The sequence below is a fragment of the Panthera tigris genome, chromosome C2 (genome assembly GCF_018350195.1).
Source record: "Panthera tigris isolate Pti1 chromosome C2, P.tigris_Pti1_mat1.1, whole genome shotgun sequence".
Lineage (NCBI taxonomy): Eukaryota > Metazoa > Chordata > Mammalia > Carnivora > Felidae > Panthera > Panthera tigris.
This window is the reverse complement of record NC_056668.1, coordinates 127484533-127504770: the sequence shown is the minus strand read 5'-3', so window position 1 is coordinate 127504770 and position 20238 is coordinate 127484533. Positions and strand designations below refer to the sequence as shown.

The window sequence follows — 20238 nt, the reverse complement described above, 5'->3', positions numbered from 1 at the left end:
CCACTCAGAGGCTTCCAAATGTCATTTCTTCCTCTATAAACCCCAATTCTAACTTTAACACCACCATATACACAAAACCTATTCTGAAACACATCTCCCATGTATTTCCCTTCCTATTCTTACCTTCTTCCTCTTCCTTCTCTACTCAGATAAACCAAGTAAAACAGAGGGGACAGAGAGTGCTTAGGGGCAGATAATGAATCCAACCAAGTTGTGTTGGTTGTTTATGCCACACATATGCTTACCCACTGTGTGTATAACACTGTGTAGGCCTGAGGATTCAGTAATCAATAAGACATATTGCTCCCTAGTTGGAAAAAGCTTATAGTCTAGCAGCAGAGACAAGTACACAAAAATGATTACTGGAGAAAAAAGTAGAATAAATGCCACCAAAGACAGAGAGACAGAGAGGGAGAAGCAGAAAGCAGGAGAGACAGAGGAGGGAGAAATGGGCAGTTGGGAAGCTTAGAAAAGACTTCATGTAAGAGATGGCAATGGAGTTGGAATCTGAAGAAAGAACAAGGTTTAGGAACCCTGTGGGCAAAAGGAAAGCATGAATTAAAGTCCTAAAGGGCAAATATAGGGCAAAACTGTGGAACAAGTAATCATCTGACTACAGCATAAGTAAGGGTACAGTAAGGGAAAAAGAGAAAGGTTCAACAAGTTTGGAAAATACCTCTCCACCGAAAGAAAGGCTTTGAAAGGCAAGTCATGAAGTTGGAAGTCTTTCAGTCAGCAAGTGGGAATCACTGAGGAGAAAAACAAGAATTGTGTACTGGGAAAATAAACCTAACATTCCATCTTTACCTCTTACCCTATCCTACCTATAAAGTCCTCCCTGTCATCTCTGACCCACCTAGGCTGGGACAAGTACCTTTTCTATTCTCACACTATACTACACATATCATAATCACCAGATTTATAAACTTCTATAATTATAGGTTGTCAAAGTAAATAAATACTTGAAGCTCCAAGGTATATCATTATTTTTTTTAATATTCCCAGCACTTAGCATATCTAACCCTGTGTATCTCCAAGGCTACACTTTAGAATCATCCAGGAAGCTTTAAGAAAAATACTGATCCCCTAACACCACCCCAAACAAATTACATCAGAATTTCTGGAAGGTAGGACCCATGTTTTATAAGCTTACCCATGACTATAATGTACAACCAGGTTGAGAACCAACGGTTTAAAGCACACACAGCAGGTTTTCAATAAATTTACTGGATGGATGGATGGAAGGATGGATAGATGGATGGAGATAATGACAATGATGGAGGGATGAACTAGGTAGAAGAAACAGGGCTATTTTAAAAAGGTACTAGGAGTGGAATAGAGTCATGTCAAAGGGGAAGGGAATAAAAGTGTGATCCCCACTTCTTACCCATAAACTAATAAACTATAATTTGTCTTCAAAATATCTTTTAAATAAAATCAGAGAAACATAAATACAATAATCACAAAGACAACAGCTGTTCTTTTGGCAAGACCTGATCACCCTCCCTCCTTTCCCTGTGCACCACTGTGCATGCTGTGTGGGCTCCCATGAAAATGCGGATAACCGCTTTAATTTTTTTCCTTTCCCAAAATAGGTATAATACCTGTCATCCAGTTCAATTCTTTTCATACTATGAAGGTGCAAAACAGCTAATATTATTGCTACAAGAAATATTACTGCACAGCAAACCCCCACGCTGATATAAAACACACGTGTAGAAGTGGTTGGAGCTGCATGTACAGGATCATCTGAAATAAAAATGAAAAAGCACATTAAGCTTCCTAAACAAATATTATCAATTGCTTTGTGACACAATGAGTATCCTGTTCTTTGTGAGAAAGATTTTCATTTCATGTGTCCATTCTTTGATAAGATCAGTCACCAATGGTGTGTTGATAGAAGTTCTCAAATTTTTTTAATGTTATTCAAGGAATTTTCAAAAATGGTTTTAAACAAAACTTTTCATGAATGAATATAAAAGTCACAAGTGCTAGACATATGATAAACCATCTGTAGCAGTGCTGTCCAACAGAACTTTCTGCAGTGATGGAAATGTTCTCTAGTGTGTTATCCAATACAGTAGCCACTGGCTGCCTGTGGCTATTAAGCCGTTGAAATGTAGCTAGTATTACTGAGGAACTGAAGTTTTCATTTTATTTCATTTAAATTAATTTCAAGTTTGGGGTGCCTGGGTGGCTCAGTCGGTTAAGCGTCCTACTTTGGCTCAGGTCATGATCTCGTGCATCATGAGTTCAAGCCTGCTTCGGATTCTGTGTCTCCCTCTCTCTCTGCCCATCTCCCATTGACACTCTATCTCTCAAAAATAAATACTAAAACATTTTTTTTTCCAATTAATTTCAAGTTAAATAGCCACATGTAGCTAGTGGTTACCATAGTGGACAACACACATGTACAGATCATTCATATTTGTTCAACAATGATATCTAGAGTGGAAAAGATCAGACATCTTTGTTACCAACCACTGATTCACAGAAGGAATATACAACACAGTGACCCCACACATTTTAAAAAAACAAACTTTTAGTCTTCTCTTATGAGAGTAACAGATTATTTTGCTTATTTTTTATTTTTTTAAATTTACATCCAAATTAGTAAGCATATAGTGAAACAATGATTTCAGAAGTAGATTCCTCAATGCACCTTACCCATTTAGCCCATCCCCCTCCCACAACCCTTCCTGTAACCCTCAGTTTGTTCTCCATATTTATGAGTCTCTTCTGTTTTGCCCCCCCCACCTGTTTTTATATTATTTTTGTTTCCCTTCCCTTATATTCATCTGTTTTGTCTCTTAAAGTCTTCATATGAGTGAAGTCATAAGACTTTTGTCTTTCTCTAATTTCACTTAGCATAATACCCTCCAGGTCCATCCACGTAGTTGCAAATGGCAAGATTTCATTCTTTTTGATTGCCGAGTACTACTCCATTGTATATACATACCACATCTTCTTTATCCATTCATCCATGGGTGGACATTTGGGCTCTTTCCATACTTTGGCTATTGTTGACAGTGCTGCTATAAACATGGGGGTGCACGTGTCCCTTCAAAACAGCACACTTGTATCCCATGGATAGATGCCTAGTAGTGCAACTGCTGGGTCATAGGATAGTTCTATTTTTAGTTTTTTGAGGAACCTCCATACTGTTTTCCAGAGTGGCTGCACCAGCTTGCATTCCCACCAACAATGCAAAACAGATTCTCTTTCTCCACATCCTCGCCAACATCTGTTGTTGCCTGAGTTGTTAATGTTAACCATTCTGACAGGTGTGAGGTGGTATCTCATTGTGGTTTTGATGTATTTCCCTGATGATGAGTGATGTGGAGCATTTTTTCATGTGTCGGTTGGCCATCTGGATGTCTTCTCTGGAGAAGTGTCTATTCATGTTTTTTGCCCATTTCTCCACTGGATTATTTGGTTTTTGGCTGTTGAGTTTGATAAATCCTTTATAGATTTTGGATACTAACCCTTTATCTGATATGTCGTTCACAAATATCTTCTCCCATTCTGTCGGTTGCTTTTTAGTTTTCCTGATTGTTTCCTTCGCTGTGCATAAGCTTTTTATTTTGATGAGGTCCCAATAGTTCATTTTTTATTTTGTTTCCCTTGCCTCTGGAGACGTGTTGAGTAAGAAGTTGCTGTGGCCAAGATCAAAGAGGTTTCTGCCTGCTTTCTCCTCGAGGATTTTGATGGCTTCCTGTCTTAACATTTAGTTCTTTCATCCATTTTGAGTTTATTTTTGTGTATGGTGTAACAAAGTGGTCCAGGTTCATTCTTCTGCATGTCGCTGTCCAGTTTTCCCAGCACCACTTGCTGAAGAGACTATCTTTATTTCATTGGATATTCTTTCCTGCTTTGTCAAAGATTAGTTGGCCATACGTTTGTGGGTCCATTTCTGGGTTCTGTATTCTGTTCCATTGATCTGAGTATCTGTTCTTGTGCCATGCTTCTTTATTTTTAAAAATAAGAGCAGGATAACAAGACCCCACTCAGTAAACAGTATTCAATTTTCCATTATTCAAAACAGAGGGAAAGAGAAAGCAAGCCTTGGCGCTGGAGGAAGTAACTCAAAGACAGGCAGACAGACCGACACACACACACACACACACACACACACACACACACACACCCTTACACACAGGCAAACTGAGGAAGAGATGCACGGAGACAGAGATACATACGTTCTAAGCGAGGACAGGTGAAGACAGAGAAATAGAAGCAGAACTGGTGTAACTGAAGCATCAAGTAAGTTTTGATAATGAGCACTCACATTACAATTCTACTGAATAAAACCTGAGAAATTTGGGTTCTATCCTAAATAAGACACGAAATCATTACTAAGCAAAGGAATGATATACACTATGACAGCTGAAAAAAAACAAAAGCCAACTTCATGCTGTGCAAAGAATGCTATGAGTGTTGAGCAACAACAGGGAAAGGGAAGAAGTTAGAAGGTTACTGCAGTAGTCTAAAAAAGAGACAGCAGTGGTGTGGGCAAGAGTGTTATGGAAGATAAATTAATGGACCGGCGTATAGTTAACAGACCTTGCTTATGAATGATACTGGGGTAAAAAGAAAGAGAAGAATCAAAACTTTGGCTTAAAGAATTAGGTGGATAATGGTAACTTTACAAAGATTAAAAAAAAAGGCAAATTGAGGGAAAAGAGAAAAAATCAATAGTTTTGTTGTGACTAAGAGTACCCAGTACACATTTACATGGACATGTCAAGCTGACAAGAAATACAAGTGGAGTTCTGGGGATAGGTAAGGACAAAAGATAAAAGCTATAGCTTTGAAAAACTTGGGAATCAGGCTGCTTTCTAAAATTTAAACTTTGCTTTGAATCAACAAACAATAAATCAGAACAGATTAAAGCAAAGAAACCAAATGGCTTCTAGAGCAGCTACACTTTACTACAGCCTGAACGAAGGCCTGACTTTCCTGAAGAATGCCACAGGCTAGTCAATCCTGGGAGGGGCAGAAAAGGAAGGTCGCCAAGGCTGGTGTTGGCAGTACCTATCCAAGCACACACCAGGGCAGAGAAGAGGAAAGACACTGCTCTGCCGGGCAGGTCCCCTGAATGTATCCCACTTGTTCACCCCCCAAATTCCAGGCTTGTGTATGCACTGCTCCTATTCCTTCACTTTGACATTTCACTTGCCACCACCTGGTCACCCTTCAAGTCTCAGATGAGATGCCACTTTCTCAGGAAGCTGTCCCTCACTCCGTCAGAGATTACATGCCCCTCCTCAGGGTTCCCAAAGCACCATAGCTTGCCACACTCTTGTTATTATCACTGCCTTATTGCCTTGTCCATCTCATCCTCTACATCATAAGCCCTTGAGGGCACGGACTGTTTTGCTCAGTTTGATCCTCTGCCTCCAATCATACCACCTGGCGTACCACACATCCTCAAAAAATGCTGGATAGATGGATAGAAAGGGAGGGAAGGAGAGAGGTATCAAGAAAAAGAGCCAGAGACCAAGAATATGCAATATTCTATTCTCTTTGTTAGAAATAACATCCTATTAACATAAAAGAAATGGGTAAAGTCACCAGAATTTTCAAAGTAAATTTGAGAAGCAGTGATATTTTTAAAATGGTTTTCTTTCTTCTCAGAGATAAATCCAATGAAATATTCTAAAAAAGTAGACAACATCTCATATTATTTTATCTTTAAAAAAGGCGTATGTTGGGATATCCAGATATTCTTTGCCTCCTGAGGTGAGAAAAAGATAAAACAGGAAGCACATACTACTATCTATGAACTATTCTTGCCAAGAGTTGGCCCTAAATCTAATCAAGTACAAAATCTAATACCAGTTTATAGGAGAAAGAAAAATATGTTAATGCCACAAGGATGCAGAAGTGAGAAATTCTATGTGATAAGTGATTCCATTTTGTCAACAAAAAAGTGATACGGGGGAGAGGGGTGATCTCTGATTAATATAAAATATTTGTCAACAAAACAGTGTGTGGGCTTCATTTGATCCCAATGTGGAAGACAAAGTATAAGATATTTTTGAGACAATCAGGTTAATGAGAACATGAACTAGCCACATAATTTATTAAGGAACTATTGTTAATTTTGTTAATTTTGTGATAAATCAAATATAAGTGAATAGGTGCTGGGTGTTTGTGGGTTGTTTTTTTAATTGCCTTTTTAAAAAGAAATCCATACTGGAATATTTATACATGAAATGATGCCTGGATCGTGCTTTAAAATACCCCAACCCTCCCCACCCACTTACTCATCCAGGAAAGGAGGAGGAAATCAATGGAACAATACTGGCAAAACATTGATCATTACTGAAGGAGGGTAATGGTCACACAAATGAACAAAGGTTCATCAGTGCATTCTCTCAGCTTTTGCGTATTTGAAACTCTTCCCTTCCACAATTTTTTTTTAAAGTTTACTTTTATGAAGAGAATCTAGTATCCTTTTAAGATAGTGCTATTAAAACTCTCTCAGGAAGAATAGGACTCAATGTGTCCACATCAGAAAACTAAAAAAGAAGTCTAAGTTATACCATTTAAACACAACCATTACCAAAATAAAAATCTACTTTGAGTCTCTGCTCTGCAAGTTTAAGTAAGTATCTTTAAGTATCCTTAAGCTGCATTTTCACCTGGATGAAATTAGCTGAGGGTTAACCGGTCCAGGCCACAAATCAGATTTTCTAACCTTCTGCTATTGAGATGAGGATCTTACATACGTTTTCATGTTCATACTTTAATTATTACCATTTGAAATGATGTGATATAAATTCTTGCCTATAAAAAGTTTTTAGATCATTTGTTATAAAATATGTATGAATTTTACTTTACAAATATTTCAATATTCTAACAGTTTCATCTGACTATATACCAATCAGTGAAATAAATAGCAAGGCCTCATGTATCTTTTGGCAAACTGGACACTACTAGGCCTCCAAGCCTCATACAATCATGTACATTTACAATCAGGCAGTTTTTATTCCTCATGATGGAGAAAGGTAATACATTAACACTTACAAATAGTTCTGCTAGTGTTTTTGTCCAGGGCTGAAGTTTTTACTTCTTCAAGTTCTGAATTTAAAAAAGATAAAAGATGCTTTTAGAAATTCCTTCTTTTCCATGAAAATCCTTAAATACTTTAAATACACTTTCTGAATTTTTCTCTAACATAGTTTTAGTTCTATTAGAACATTGCCTGAACTAATTAACAAGGTATTTGTTGCAAGATAATAAATCCTACATTACTATTCTGATCATCATCACTCTAATCACCAATCATTAGTCTATGGGTGTTGTTTATAGATGCTCAATGAAAAAGGATTTCTGTGGTCAAGAAGTTTGGGGAAAGCCAAGTATTATATCATCTGTGGAGATTCACAATTCACATTAGCAGAGTATAAAGGCTCTAAGGAATGCTTAAGTAATGAAACTTATCTGAGCCAGCAGTCCCCACTCTCACATAAAAAAGGAACATTTTCTTGCCAGTAACACCCATTAGCATTTGATATAGTACAGATATGTTTTCTGTTGCAGTTTTTTAAATGTAGTAGGTGGAAAACCACACAAACACATTAGGATCACATATTAAAGTAAGAGTCATAAATTGGATAACTGGGGTAGCCAGAAGTATGACAACAAAATGAAAAGGGTGGCACTATCTTAAACTTAGAATAGAAAATTATGCTGTTAATGTTAATTTTCATGTACACATTAAAGAAAATGGAGAAAGTATGAGATCATTCTGAATGTCATCTAACCATTAACCTCAGTGGATACTAACAGTGGTGGGCTCCACTGATCACATCATGTTTGGCCATCATTTTGCCTTTAGATATTAAGAGACGAAGCACCATGGTACAGTCAGAACACCCTCCCCCTAAGCATCAGGAACCAGGCTTCTACACTCCTGACTGGCTGTGCAAACTTAGGTGGCCTCTCCAGGGACAAGTCTCCTCACATCAATTATATAATGACTAGGTTGAACTAGTCTCTAAAGTCCTCTTTGGCTTTAAAATTGTGTGAAAGTACATACATAACTGAATATACTAGAACTATAAAATATATCAAAACAGTGAAAATAAAAGGTGCCTGCTAACTTTCCATTTAAAAAATGTCCACTCTAAAGCAGTACAGCTCTTTTATTGGCATCTATCTGGACATTAGCCATGATAACTCACTTGCTGGCCCCAAGTATTTTCCTAACCCTTAGCACTAACTTCAATTAGGAAATGTGTTAAGACAGAATTTAACAACAGAGCTAAGAGCACGAGTTTGCATGCAGCTGCACCTCTTAGCTGTCTGACCTTGGCAAGTTGGTCAGATTCTCTGAGCCTCAGTTTCCTCTTCAGAAAATGGAGATAATGGAGCAGCAGAAACTGCTGCTTAGAATTGTCACAAGGACTAAATAGGTTCAATGCATGTAAAAGCACTTATAACATAGTACAAATGCACAGTACGAGGCACTCAATTTTAGAGGGCTTTATTTTAGTTCCCTCCCCCCCACCCTACATCTTAGATAGTAACCATCTGTACATTAAGTGAAAGAAAGTGCAAATTCAGGTCACTTTACCTCTGTGCAACTTAAATTGAATGGATTGGACAATCTTTCAGGAAAACTCTCAAAATCTTTCATCTATTGCCCATGGGAATTCTCATAGCCACTGTCATTTCTTGAGTAACAGATTATTCAAACCCAAAGCTATTAACATTTATTAAGTACCCATACACAGTATTCTAAGATTTAGGTTTGATTCAATTAACCAAAAAGAAAATAAATAAGAACAACTTCTGAAACAGGTTATCATGCCCATTTTACAACTGAAAAAACTGAGACCTAGGTTAAACAACTTGTCCAAATATCCTGCCAAGTCTATCCAGCCCCAGGACAACTGAGCCATAGTATTGTTATAAGACAAACACAGTTAACACTGAGTTACTCAGGGGCCCCTATCAGAATTACTTGACTTCTTTACCTCTTTAATACTATTTCACATTCTTAATGGAATTAGCAATTCTGATAAAAGATTTTGAGAAAGCAGGGCCTGAGTGAGATTCCTGGCAACAAGGTAGCTATCAGGCGATTTTCTCAGAATTTCATTTGTTAGTGCTTTTTCTTTTCTCATTTGCTACTATAATCAAGATTTGGTCACAAATCTAGAAAAAGATGACAAAATGTATTTTTGACCTTATCACATCTATATAAAACACATACTTTGGTGAACAAATTCCTTACTTTTGTAGCACATTTTCCTTCGTTTAAAATTTAAGACTGTAAAGTTTTTTGAAGAATTTACTGTCAAGTTGAGCTGCATTAGTATCATAACCTCAGAATCTACTTTGCCAGTACAGGAAAGCTCGACCCGAAACACTGTTTAAAAAACAAAAAAGAAAAAATATTTTAATTTTCTAAAAAATCAACATTAATACCTAGTATTTTACAGTTCTTTATTTTTGTTGCATAAAACTAAAAGAATATTTACATAATACTAAAATTTTCAGAGAACTTATCTTCAGACTACATACCTTTAGACATCATTTATTATAGATATAAAAGTTAAGCATTAAAGAACAAGCCAAGACATAAAAGAAGAGATTATCTTCAACTTTTTCTCATGATTTTTAATAGATTACTTTGTCTCATAAGTCCTCTCATTATAATATAGTAAAGCTACTGAATAAGGCAAACCATGCTACCTTACCAGTCACATCAGCAACGATAACGAAAATTACTTGACAAAAAGGAAACACAATTTATCACCAAAATGCAATTATGTATTGCTCTTAACGAAGATTAAATATAAACCCATAAACTGATAACCTGATAAATCAGTCAACTGTGAATTTAAAAAATACAAAGCTTTCAAAACAAAACCTTTCTTTTTTTAATGTGTTGTGTTTTTTTTTTTTTATTTCTGAGAGTAAGAGAGACAGAGCACGAGCAGGGAAGGGGCAGAGAGAGAGAGGGAGACACAGAATCTGAAATAGGCTCCAGCCTCTGAGCTGTCAGCACAGAGTCCCACACGGGGCTCGAACTCACAGACCACGAGATCATGACCCAAGCCGAAGTCTGATGCTTAACCGTCTGAGCCACCCAAGCACCCCCCAAAAAACCTTTCTAAACAGAAACTGACTTTAATCAATTATTGTAGCAATGAGGTAACAGACTTCGGTGCACACCATTTTTTTCCAATCTTTCAGTTTAAGATTCTTTTCCTATAAATTTAGAGTATCATTCTTTTCTTCTTTTCAGAGAGAGAGAGGGAGAAAGCACACACTAAGCAGGGTAGAAGAAGAGGGAGAGAGAGAAAGGGAGAATCTCAAGCAGGCTCCACATTCAGCATGGAGCCCAATGCGGGGCTCAATCCCATGACCCTGGGATCATGACATGAGCTGAAATCAAGAGTTGAATGCTCAACTGACTGAGCCACCTAGGTGCCCCTACAATATCATTCTATCTGTATAAGCATATGAAAAATATGGGCATTTCTGAACTTCTTTACTGACCCATAAAAATGAGTAAGCCTCCCTAAGCTTTCCTAAAGCTTAATGCATGTCACCAATAACAATGAGTGACTGCCAGAAAAAGTTCCACAATAATGTGGAAAGTACATGGCTTACCCTTTCAAATTTTAAGAAGTTCACTGTTCTTAAAATCTCATATCTTTAGGAGCTTTTCTCAAAAGGCTGACTCAATAGTCACTATATATGACACTTAAATCATTTAGTCAGATGATGTGACTATCCTGTGCAGATGCTGTGCCAGGCACCAATGCTAGATGGCTGAAAAAGAGAGCTCCTGTCCTCAGGTTAACCACAGGCCAGCAGGGAGAGACAAGCACAAAGAATTACAAGATAATGTAATCAGTTCAAAAACATTTAAATTACAAGATCCTGCAGGGTAGGAAGAACAAGATCCTGCAGGGTAGTATGAGTAGGAGTATATAAGCAGAAAAGAGGAAAAGGCAGTTCCAAATATACTGACGAGCACGTGCAAAGGCAAGGATGTCAAAACCGCATGTAGTATGGCACCACTGGAATGCTGGGGCAAATGCAGCAACACAGCTAGACAGGCAGGTAAGGGGACAGGATAAACATACAACACACTGGCTGGAGAGTCTGCAGTGGACTCAGCTGATGGGAGTAAGGGGCCCTGATGGGCTTGATGTCATTTGGTCAGATAGGAGTGTTCAGTGATCATCCAGGCCATGGTGTGGGAATTTGTCAAAAACGAACAAGACCAGACACAGAGATCCATGTGGAGGCCAGTGCCAGCAATGCAGAAAAAGGAGATAAGGAAGTGCTGAGTATAGACAGTTCTGGAAAGGATGGAAAAGAGGGAATGGTTTAAAACACAGTGCAAATAATCAGTATTTTCAAAAATTACTTTTCAAAGTACTTATACACCTATGCCTACCAAGTAGAATACACTACATGTCAATTGTTAAGCTGTTCTTTTTGGGATATGGGGGACACAATTGAAAACAGTATGTTCACTCTTTCAGACTCACCTGATAAAGTGCGTGGAACTTCCCCCTGAGCAGAAATGTTGACCTGGGGCATGTCCATAGCCACAAAATTGTCTACTTGGAATCCCAGCTTATATTCAACCTGTAAAATGTAGAAATAAAGAAACTGAATCTGTGGTAACAGAAAGGACACTAACAATTTGGCTTTACTGATTAACTCATTAACTAATAAATGCATGAGCATTTATTATTATGTACAAATCTAGCTCTAACAAAATCCAAATTGTCAGAAACAGTCCTAGGAGTTTTCAACTGGATAAAAACTCAACCCAGTAAAGCCATCCCTCTATTTCATGTCCAGAACAGTACCACCACTCTCCTATAAAATCTGCCAACTAGGATTCAGAAATCTTGCTGAAGACTACACTACCACTGACCGAAGAGCCCTGGAGAGACAGATACGAAAAACCAAGTTGTTGAGATGTGTAATTTACAGACCACTGACTAGTCACCAATGTCTTCTCTAATTAATAAGTGCCAGGCTCTAAGGCTTTCCATGTAGCTGGTGGATGAAGGTCTACGCTATAGACCCACTCACTACACAAGATTACAAAGCACAGATTTCTCACAGAATATCTCTAGTCCAGCTTTCACCATGAAGAAAGTTTATGTTTGGACACCCATCTAATCTCTGAATCTATTTTTCAAGTGAGTCGGTATCCAGAAAGGAAAAGAGGTGACTATGAAGGCATCACTGGAACACCAATATTAACTATCGATACCTGGCCCACTTGGGGGCTTAACATAACCAGCCAGCCCCAATAATACAGCCCTACTGCTAGATTGATAGTCATGAAAGAAACAACTCAAACTGCAAAACAATAGCTGAAATTCAGAGTAGCTGCCACCTTCAAGACCTTCAATGAGGCCTTATATTTCACATTACTCTTTGAACAGCCCACTGGGGTCTTGATAAGAACAGGTACTCCTCTCCCATTCACTGGTCACATGGGTAGTTCTGGTGGAGAGATAGAATTGGCAGAAGGAAAGGGACAGTGGATTGGGAAAAGAGTGATAGGAAAGAGGTTTATGAAACCATTCTTTAAGAAATTTAACTAGGAAAAATGGAATAAGGTTGGGAGTGGTGTGAGAAAGAGGTGACAGATTCTAAAGCTTTTCTTTCTTTTTTCAATGGGCAGTATTAAAATGTGTTCATATGCTAATGAAAAAAGCCAACGAAATGGGACATAATAAAGATGAAAGGAAATAGGAAGAGAGTACCATCCTAGCTTATAAGGAAAGGGATGGACCTGGACATTGGCTGGGGCAAAGGGTGTTTATCAAAGGATAAGAAGGGTTCAAGCCAATGGATTTAACTCTCACTGTGGGTGTCTTTTCACACTTTCATACTTGAATGTCCCTAAACACTGTAGGGGTATAAATCATATTATTACCTTACAGTTAAGATACACAGACAAACAACTGTTAAAGGCTGTATTTGGGAAGTGCCATGTTCACAACAAAGAAAATGGTCTTGCTGCTGCCTGTCACTGACTTTGTGGTACCTCAGGCTAGTCAGTATTCACTCTTACCCTAGCACACCACATTTCTGTCACTGCCACCAGGGGGTGCTAGAGAGCTAGCTACACCGTTGTGTTTGGGCCAAGAAGGAGCAGACTTTCCAGCAACACTCGCTAACTATAACACTACAGAATGCATTGACTATATTCCTGTATCTATGCTGTCTTTGAATAGGACAATACATGAAGTGCAAGTGCACAAAAGAAATTAAGCATAATCAGTAAGAATTGGATAGGAACCATGAGACTGTGTGACCTTTAGGTATATTAACTTTCCTGAGTTTCAGTTTTTATAAAATGAGGCTAACACATTATGAGAATCAAAGAGGATAATTAAGACAACACACCTGTCAGCTTGGCACAGGTCCCCTGACAAATGCATACTGCAGTGGCATCAGCTGTCATTCCAGAGTAGCTACCCCACTGCCCCATTGTGCTTCCCCTATAGGCACCAGCCTACTACTAACCCCAGAGATTGACACAAGTAAGCCTTCCAGTGCTCTGCCAAGAACGTGCTGCAGTCCTTCTGTTTTGTCCTCCATCTTGGGACCCCCACTATTCTAAACAGCCCCCTACACTCTCAGCCTTTTCATAAATGTCTTCTCCACCTTCTCCTACAACCTGGCTTTCCTCAGATCTCTTCTCCCTGCCTATCATTCAGTTCTTACAACACCTAACCCTTAGGGTCTAGACAATAGGGTCTGCATTCTTTTAGGGTCATTAGGTCCTTTCTAGACATGCTTCCCTCATGAGAAATCCCCTATACCCTGAAGCTCACAAATTCTACTCAAGATGGCTATTTCTCATGCCATAAACATCAACAACAGACAAAAACTTTGCAGAGGCCTTGGCCCTTGGCTCACTTTGTCTCCTGTCACCTTCCCGGGTGGGCTTCAATATTACAGTATTCAGTAAACCTACATGACAAAGAATTACTCCAGAACCAAAACAAACACAAAAATCCCACCCTATCAAAGACCCCATCACTACCTCTGATTCCTATAAAACCAGTTTCTTTGTCTCCATCACTGATTCAGCCAACACTTACGAAACACATGTGTAAGCCAATGGCGGTGTACAGAACTGGGCTACAGTGGACAATTCAGCTATTTCCCTTCTCTCTGATCCAGCCAGTGGCCTGGTTTCACTTTCCTACAGACTATGCCCCGAAGACTACAAGGTTACTGACATGATAACTGGTTCATTCCCCTCCATACTCTTAGAGGGCCGCACCAGCACCCTAACCACCTCTCACTCTCATGTTGCCCAGCACGGATGGAGGAAATCCATTCCTGGAGAAAAGGGTGCTGCTACACAAGAATGACCCCTAAGCTCAAGACAGACCCATAATCCTATCAGCAAGCCCTTCATCACAGCCTCTTCTCTCTCCCTAGTCTACTCACTCCAAATGTCACAGGACCTCACCACTTCACTACCTGCTGCCCTTCCCACTTCCTCACTCTCAATGTTCTTATCTCCTTTAGCTAGCACACAAGGACCCCCCTCCCTTCTTTATTTCTTTTCAGCACCAGAGAGATCTGTTAGAGTACTCAACCTCTGCCCTCCAGCCCCAAGGAAAGACATATTCTCCTCTCCAAATAATAAACACTCCTCTCCTAGTATATTAGGTTCTAACCCGTTTCATCACTGATGGGATCTTGTATCATCCACTGGTCTCTCACTCTCCTATAACTTCAACCTCTCCCATAGGTGCAATTACTTACTAGACATATATGTCTAATAATCTTATAGCTCTCAAATCTAACAGATTCAAAGCCAAATGTATGTTTCCCCACATTTGCTATCTCTTTTATTCTAGGTCTCAGTTATCGTAAGCAGAGACACAGCTAACCAGACACCAGAACTTCTAAGAAAGCAGAGAGCAGCAAATGGGGTCACAGGCCCTAACGGCAATGTGGAGGGTAGGGGGCAAGACTAACACCTAAGTATCTCAAGGAAGTAAGAGGGAAGGGAAATGAGCTTGTGAGTGGAGCTAGGGAGAGGTGGCAAAGGGACTGGGTAGCAAGTTTAAGAAGGCTGACCTCTGGCCAGAACAGCAGCCTGGAGGAACAAGGAGTATGAGAGCACAGAAGCCTGCCGTTTGCTGGCCCCCTTTCTGAGGGACTATCTACATATGTAAGGCATTCACAGGGCGGTTCTCTTCTCCCTCTGAAATCCTTAGGATATTAATTTTTAAACTGCAGTTTCTGGGGTCAGAGAACTGTAAATTTTCTCTACTTTGCCATGTATCGATCTACATGGAATCTCACTTTCCAGTGATCCTTGAAGAAACAGATCCATTCTAAAGCTAACACTCATAAACTAGTGGAACAAAGAAAATGTGAACAGCAGTTGTTTATCAGAAAAAAGAGGGAGCCAAAATATTTCAGAAAAGAAGCTAGAGAAAATATAAATATTTGAATAAGCTAAAAAATAAACATTTTTGGTAATCTTCCCTTACTTGGAAACAAACGGCAATTGCCAATAGGCAGCTGATGAGTAAAGCCATTTCTTTCTGGAACACAGTACAGATTTAAAGTGAATACATTTGCCTACAGCTGGATAGCCTTTTAATTTCTCTGAATTGACCAGAAGTGCTCCTTTTTCATAGAAATCCCACTCTGCAGGGGATACTGCTGGCTCTCCCTTGGGCTGCTGCAGGAACTCTGGACAAGTTCCCTACAAAACCTCCTGACAATGATGAAGAATTCCTGAAACCTGAGAAGAGATACAGAGTGGATGTGAGTTGGAGGAATATTCTGCTACATTTTGGTATATTTTTGCCTTCCAACTCTCTAAAATACCTACAGACACTTAATAGATGCAATGGAATGCTTTTTTCCCCTAGATATCAGAGAATGTTCCAGAATACAGAAGAACCTAATTATTTGTTAAAACCACCTAGTAATCTTTGCATTCTTTTTTGATGACCACGTGGCCTTGTGAAAGAGAAGAAATTACCAGTGTTTTTATCCCACCTGGAAATGCAATTAACCAATGGTATTTAACAACCACTCACTAAAGCAATCTGACACAGATGTCAAGAATAAGATACAGCTTTAGCCTCTGAGAAGACCATAGTCTGTTTTGCAAGACAAAAGCCAAGTAAACACTGAAGAACAACACTATTAGCAAAAGCTCTGATGTGTGAAAACTAACGTTAAAGTATCTATGGTGTGAACGGACATATCAAGGAGAACCTTGAGATTTTTGGAAGTGAATATTTTACCTCCTGGCTCATCTTAAAAAGAACTGAGAAATTCTGATAAAGGGTTAGAGTGTAGGATCCACAGCCTTCCTCCAGAAAGTTCACGATCGCATCTCAGAGCCAACAAGATTAGGTGAAGAACCCTCTGTATCTCCCCAGGTGAAGAAGTCATGTCTCTCTTGCTCCCTTGTATGACTTTCCCACTTGAAGTCATCTCTACTTCCTGTGTCTTCTGCTTCCAATACTACCTTAAGCAAGTCTCCTTCCAAATCTAGGTCTTATTTTTTTTTTCATAGTAAGTGATCAATAAACCAAAGTGCAACCATTTAATGTATTTTTTTAGTGATTTGAAGGAAAAAAGTTCAAGTCTATATGCAGGGACAGAGAACCTTTATCAGAATATGTTGTTCAGTGCTCTGCAAACTGCAGAAAGTACGCAGTGTATAACTTGTTAAAAAAAAAAAAAAAAAATATATATATATATATACATATTCACACACACACATACATATACACTTGTGCTTATCCATGCACAGACTATCCTTAGAATAGAAGACAGGAATCAGGTAACAGTGGTTGCCAATGGAAGGGAAACTCAGTGGCTGGATTGTTTGGGGATGGTACTAGGAAGGTGTAGAGGACTTAATTTTCACTGTTTACCCCTTCCCTTATGCCTTTTGAATTCTGTACCATATATATAAATTGAATACTCAAAAGACCAAATTTTAAAATAAGCAAAGTTAAATTAATTACCAAAGAGATTATAACCTAAAACTGGAATTAGGAGTTGCACTGGTGGCCAAAGCCTGAAACTGAATACAAATATATTCCTTAGTTTTTTATTATAAAACGTTATAAGATAGAAGATGATTACTTTCCCCTAAATTCTAAACCCTGTTACACATGAACTTGTGAAATTAGTTTTGCTATATATTCAATCTTTGAATTTCATCTATTCCTCCAAATTTACAACTTTATTCACAGTGAAATATGTGAAAAGTCCCAGATGGACAACTAGTGTCAAGTATACCCAGCTATGTTTCACACTTCTAGAAACAGGAAATTCACCACTCCGAAAGCAGTACATTCCAACTTTAAAAAGCTCTAAGTGCTCAGAAGATCCCCATTTGTTGAGCTGTGCCCTGTGGCTTCTATCTATGCATCTCTTCTGTAGTCAGTAAAAGAGGACCTGTAACCAAGCGTAAGTACCAAGTGCTATACACGGAACACAGAGAAAGACGAAAAGGAGTTCCTCACTTTGAAGTGTTTTGCATCTAGGAGGGAGACAGAAAAGAAAATCAACCACCACAACACTGTTAGATTATGCTAAGGGTTATGAGGGAGGAAAGAGAAAGGTGCCGTGGGTACAGAAAGCACCTGACACGGTTGAAGGAAAGGTGACACCAGTTCTGAGATTTATGAGACGAACAGGAGTTAGTGAGGTAAATAAAGAATGGAGAAAGGGAATTTCTTGCAATATAAACAGCAGCAACGTAACAGAGTCCAGGCCATTCAAAAAATTGCCAAACAAAATGGCACTAAATAACTAGCTGGAGAGGAAGGAGAAAAGAAAGGCAGGGACAAGATCATAAAGGCTTCCTAAAAAATCAGAACTTTATTCTGGTGGCAACTGGGAGCCCTAGAGTTGCTTCTGAGGGTGGGAGTAGGGGGTGAGGGTGGGGCAGGAGTGCAGCAACAAGTCAGTCCAGAGGCAAGGAAACTAGTTAGAAAACTATTTCCCATCTAGTTAAGAAACAAAAAAGGCCCAAACTACAGATGAGGCATTAAGTCCAGAGAGGTAGGAGATGAATTTAAGGTATAATTATGAAAGACAATCAACTGGACCTGGCAGGTGCAGGAGAAGAAGTACTGGACCCCTTCTAGGCTTCTGTCCTAGATGTGTAAATAGGTGGCAATGCCCTCCAACAAGTCAGGGAACTTCTGCCCTCCCAGGAATATCATATCAGCAACAGTAGCCCAAATGTGCACTAATGATGGTATTTAAAACCTGCCACAGAAGTAGTTTAGAATTTATGAGTGAAGAATATGGAAGTACCATAAGAGCTATGCCAAGGCTCCTCCTGACCCAACATGTGCCCAGGCCAGTACTGTTTCAAATATATATATTCATCTGAACCCATACCTCTATCTACTCTCTTCCACTCCAACTTCCTTCTGCGACAGGCTTTAAAAGTCCTCAGACATCCACTATTAGCAATGTCAGATCCCTGAAACTCACTCCAGATAAAAAACATCTAATGTATGTGTATTTTTTAAAAAGAATGATTAAGAGAGTTTAATTCTCTTCACTTCTAACTGCCACATGGCACACTGCCAATTTTTATTTACAAGTCACTAACCATATACTTGCCCAGGTTAGATCATTATTTTTTCCTAAGTAGGCCCAGGAATAATCATACCCTATTCAACGGCAGTGGAGTACTAGAATAGATTCTCTACTATTTCATTCGATTTTTCGCTACTTTAAAATATATGTATTATTTGCTTTTATATTTACCAACATTAAAGGTAGGAAAAGTAACAAAGGATTTATTATCAATTTTTTGGAGAATATAAAAAGATTCTCTGCCTAAAAGATGTTCACAGAAACACTGGATCTCAGAGTTGCAAGGGAACTTAAAATTCAAGACCCACTGCTCCACAAATCCTTGAATTCCCTCTACAACACTCCACGAAATAGTTACCCAGTATAGATCTGACCTCTTCCAGTGAGAGGAAACTTACTACTCATCAATAGCACTGGCTAAAAAGTGAAACCTAGTTCTAAACACAGATGCAAATACTAGTAGTTTAAAGGGTGATGAGGAATGGAATTTTTTAAATATAATTTCACAAAATCTCCCCACAATTACTTACTCATCCCAAAGGAGAACACTTTGGTAGAGAAACCTAGTGAACTGAGTGATCAGAGATCACCAGTAATAGGACAAGATGACATCATGTGTCCTGTGAAGGACAGCATTTTTGTGGTGTTACTAGCAAAGACACGTTCCTGAATCTAATCATGAGGAAACCTCAGACAACTCAAATTGAAGGACATTCTACAAAATACTTGGCCTATTTATTTCAAAATCATCAAGGTCAAAGCACACAAAGAAAGGCCAAAGAAATGTTCCAGGTTAATAGAGGATTAAAGGTACCTTAATCAACTGCATGGATGATCCTGAATCAGGTGAAAAAAAGAGCTATAAAGAACATCATCATGATAATTGGTGAAATGTGAGTACTACAGATTAGATACTGGATAACAGTATTATATCCACATTTAGTTTCCTGATTTTGATCATTGTACTTAGGCTTTATAAAGAATGCCTTTATTCTCAGGCTCTTGGGTGGCTCAGTTGGTTGAGTGTCCAACTTCAGCTCAGGTCGTGCTCTCACAGATTATGAGTTCAAGCCCTGCATCAGGCTCTCTGCCGTCAGTGCAGAACCTGCTTCAGTTCCTCTGTCCCCCTCTCTCTCTCTGCACCTTACCCACTCTTTACAAAAAAAAAAAAAAAAGAAGAATGCCCTTATTCTTAGAAAATATGCATTGATGTATTCAAGGCTAAATGGGCAGGATGCTTGCAATTCACTTTCATATAGTTCAAGAAGAAAGGGTGTGTGCATGAGAGTGGAAGGAAAGAAACAATGAATGATAAAGTAAGCAAACCAGTAATAATCAGTGAATGTGGGTAAAGGATATATGAGAATTATTTGTACTGTTCTTATAATTTTCCTTTATGTTTGAAATCATATCATAATTAAAAGTTACCCCCACCTCTAAATAATAAGGTCACATAATGTTATGTAAGAATACTGGAAAATGTGTTAGTTCAGTTTCCTTGAAGAGTCCAGATGCTTACTCATTGAAAATGACACAGATCATATTAAAATATCTCAGGGTGGGGCACCTGGGTGGCTCAGCTGGTTAGGTGTCCAACTTCAGCTCAGGTCATGATCCCACAGT

The 20238-nt window shown here is 38.8% G+C and overlaps 1 protein-coding gene across 2 annotated transcripts in view; it reads right to left on the bottom strand.

Annotated features, from left to right (window-relative positions):
* RYK (receptor like tyrosine kinase) overlaps positions 1 to 20238 on the bottom strand; it is a 102867-nt gene that overhangs the window by 42396 nt on the left and 40233 nt on the right. For both annotated transcript variants that reach the window (XM_042999172.1, XM_042999173.1), the window contains exons 3-6: positions 11523 to 11622; positions 9248 to 9382; positions 7033 to 7086; positions 1605 to 1749 (exon numbers count right to left, since the gene is read on the bottom strand). In XM_042999172.1, the coding sequence (XP_042855106.1) occupies positions 1605 to 1749; positions 7033 to 7086; positions 9248 to 9382; positions 11523 to 11622 (434 nt within the window). The remainder of the gene's footprint in view (positions 1 to 1604; positions 1750 to 7032; positions 7087 to 9247; positions 9383 to 11522; positions 11623 to 20238) is intronic.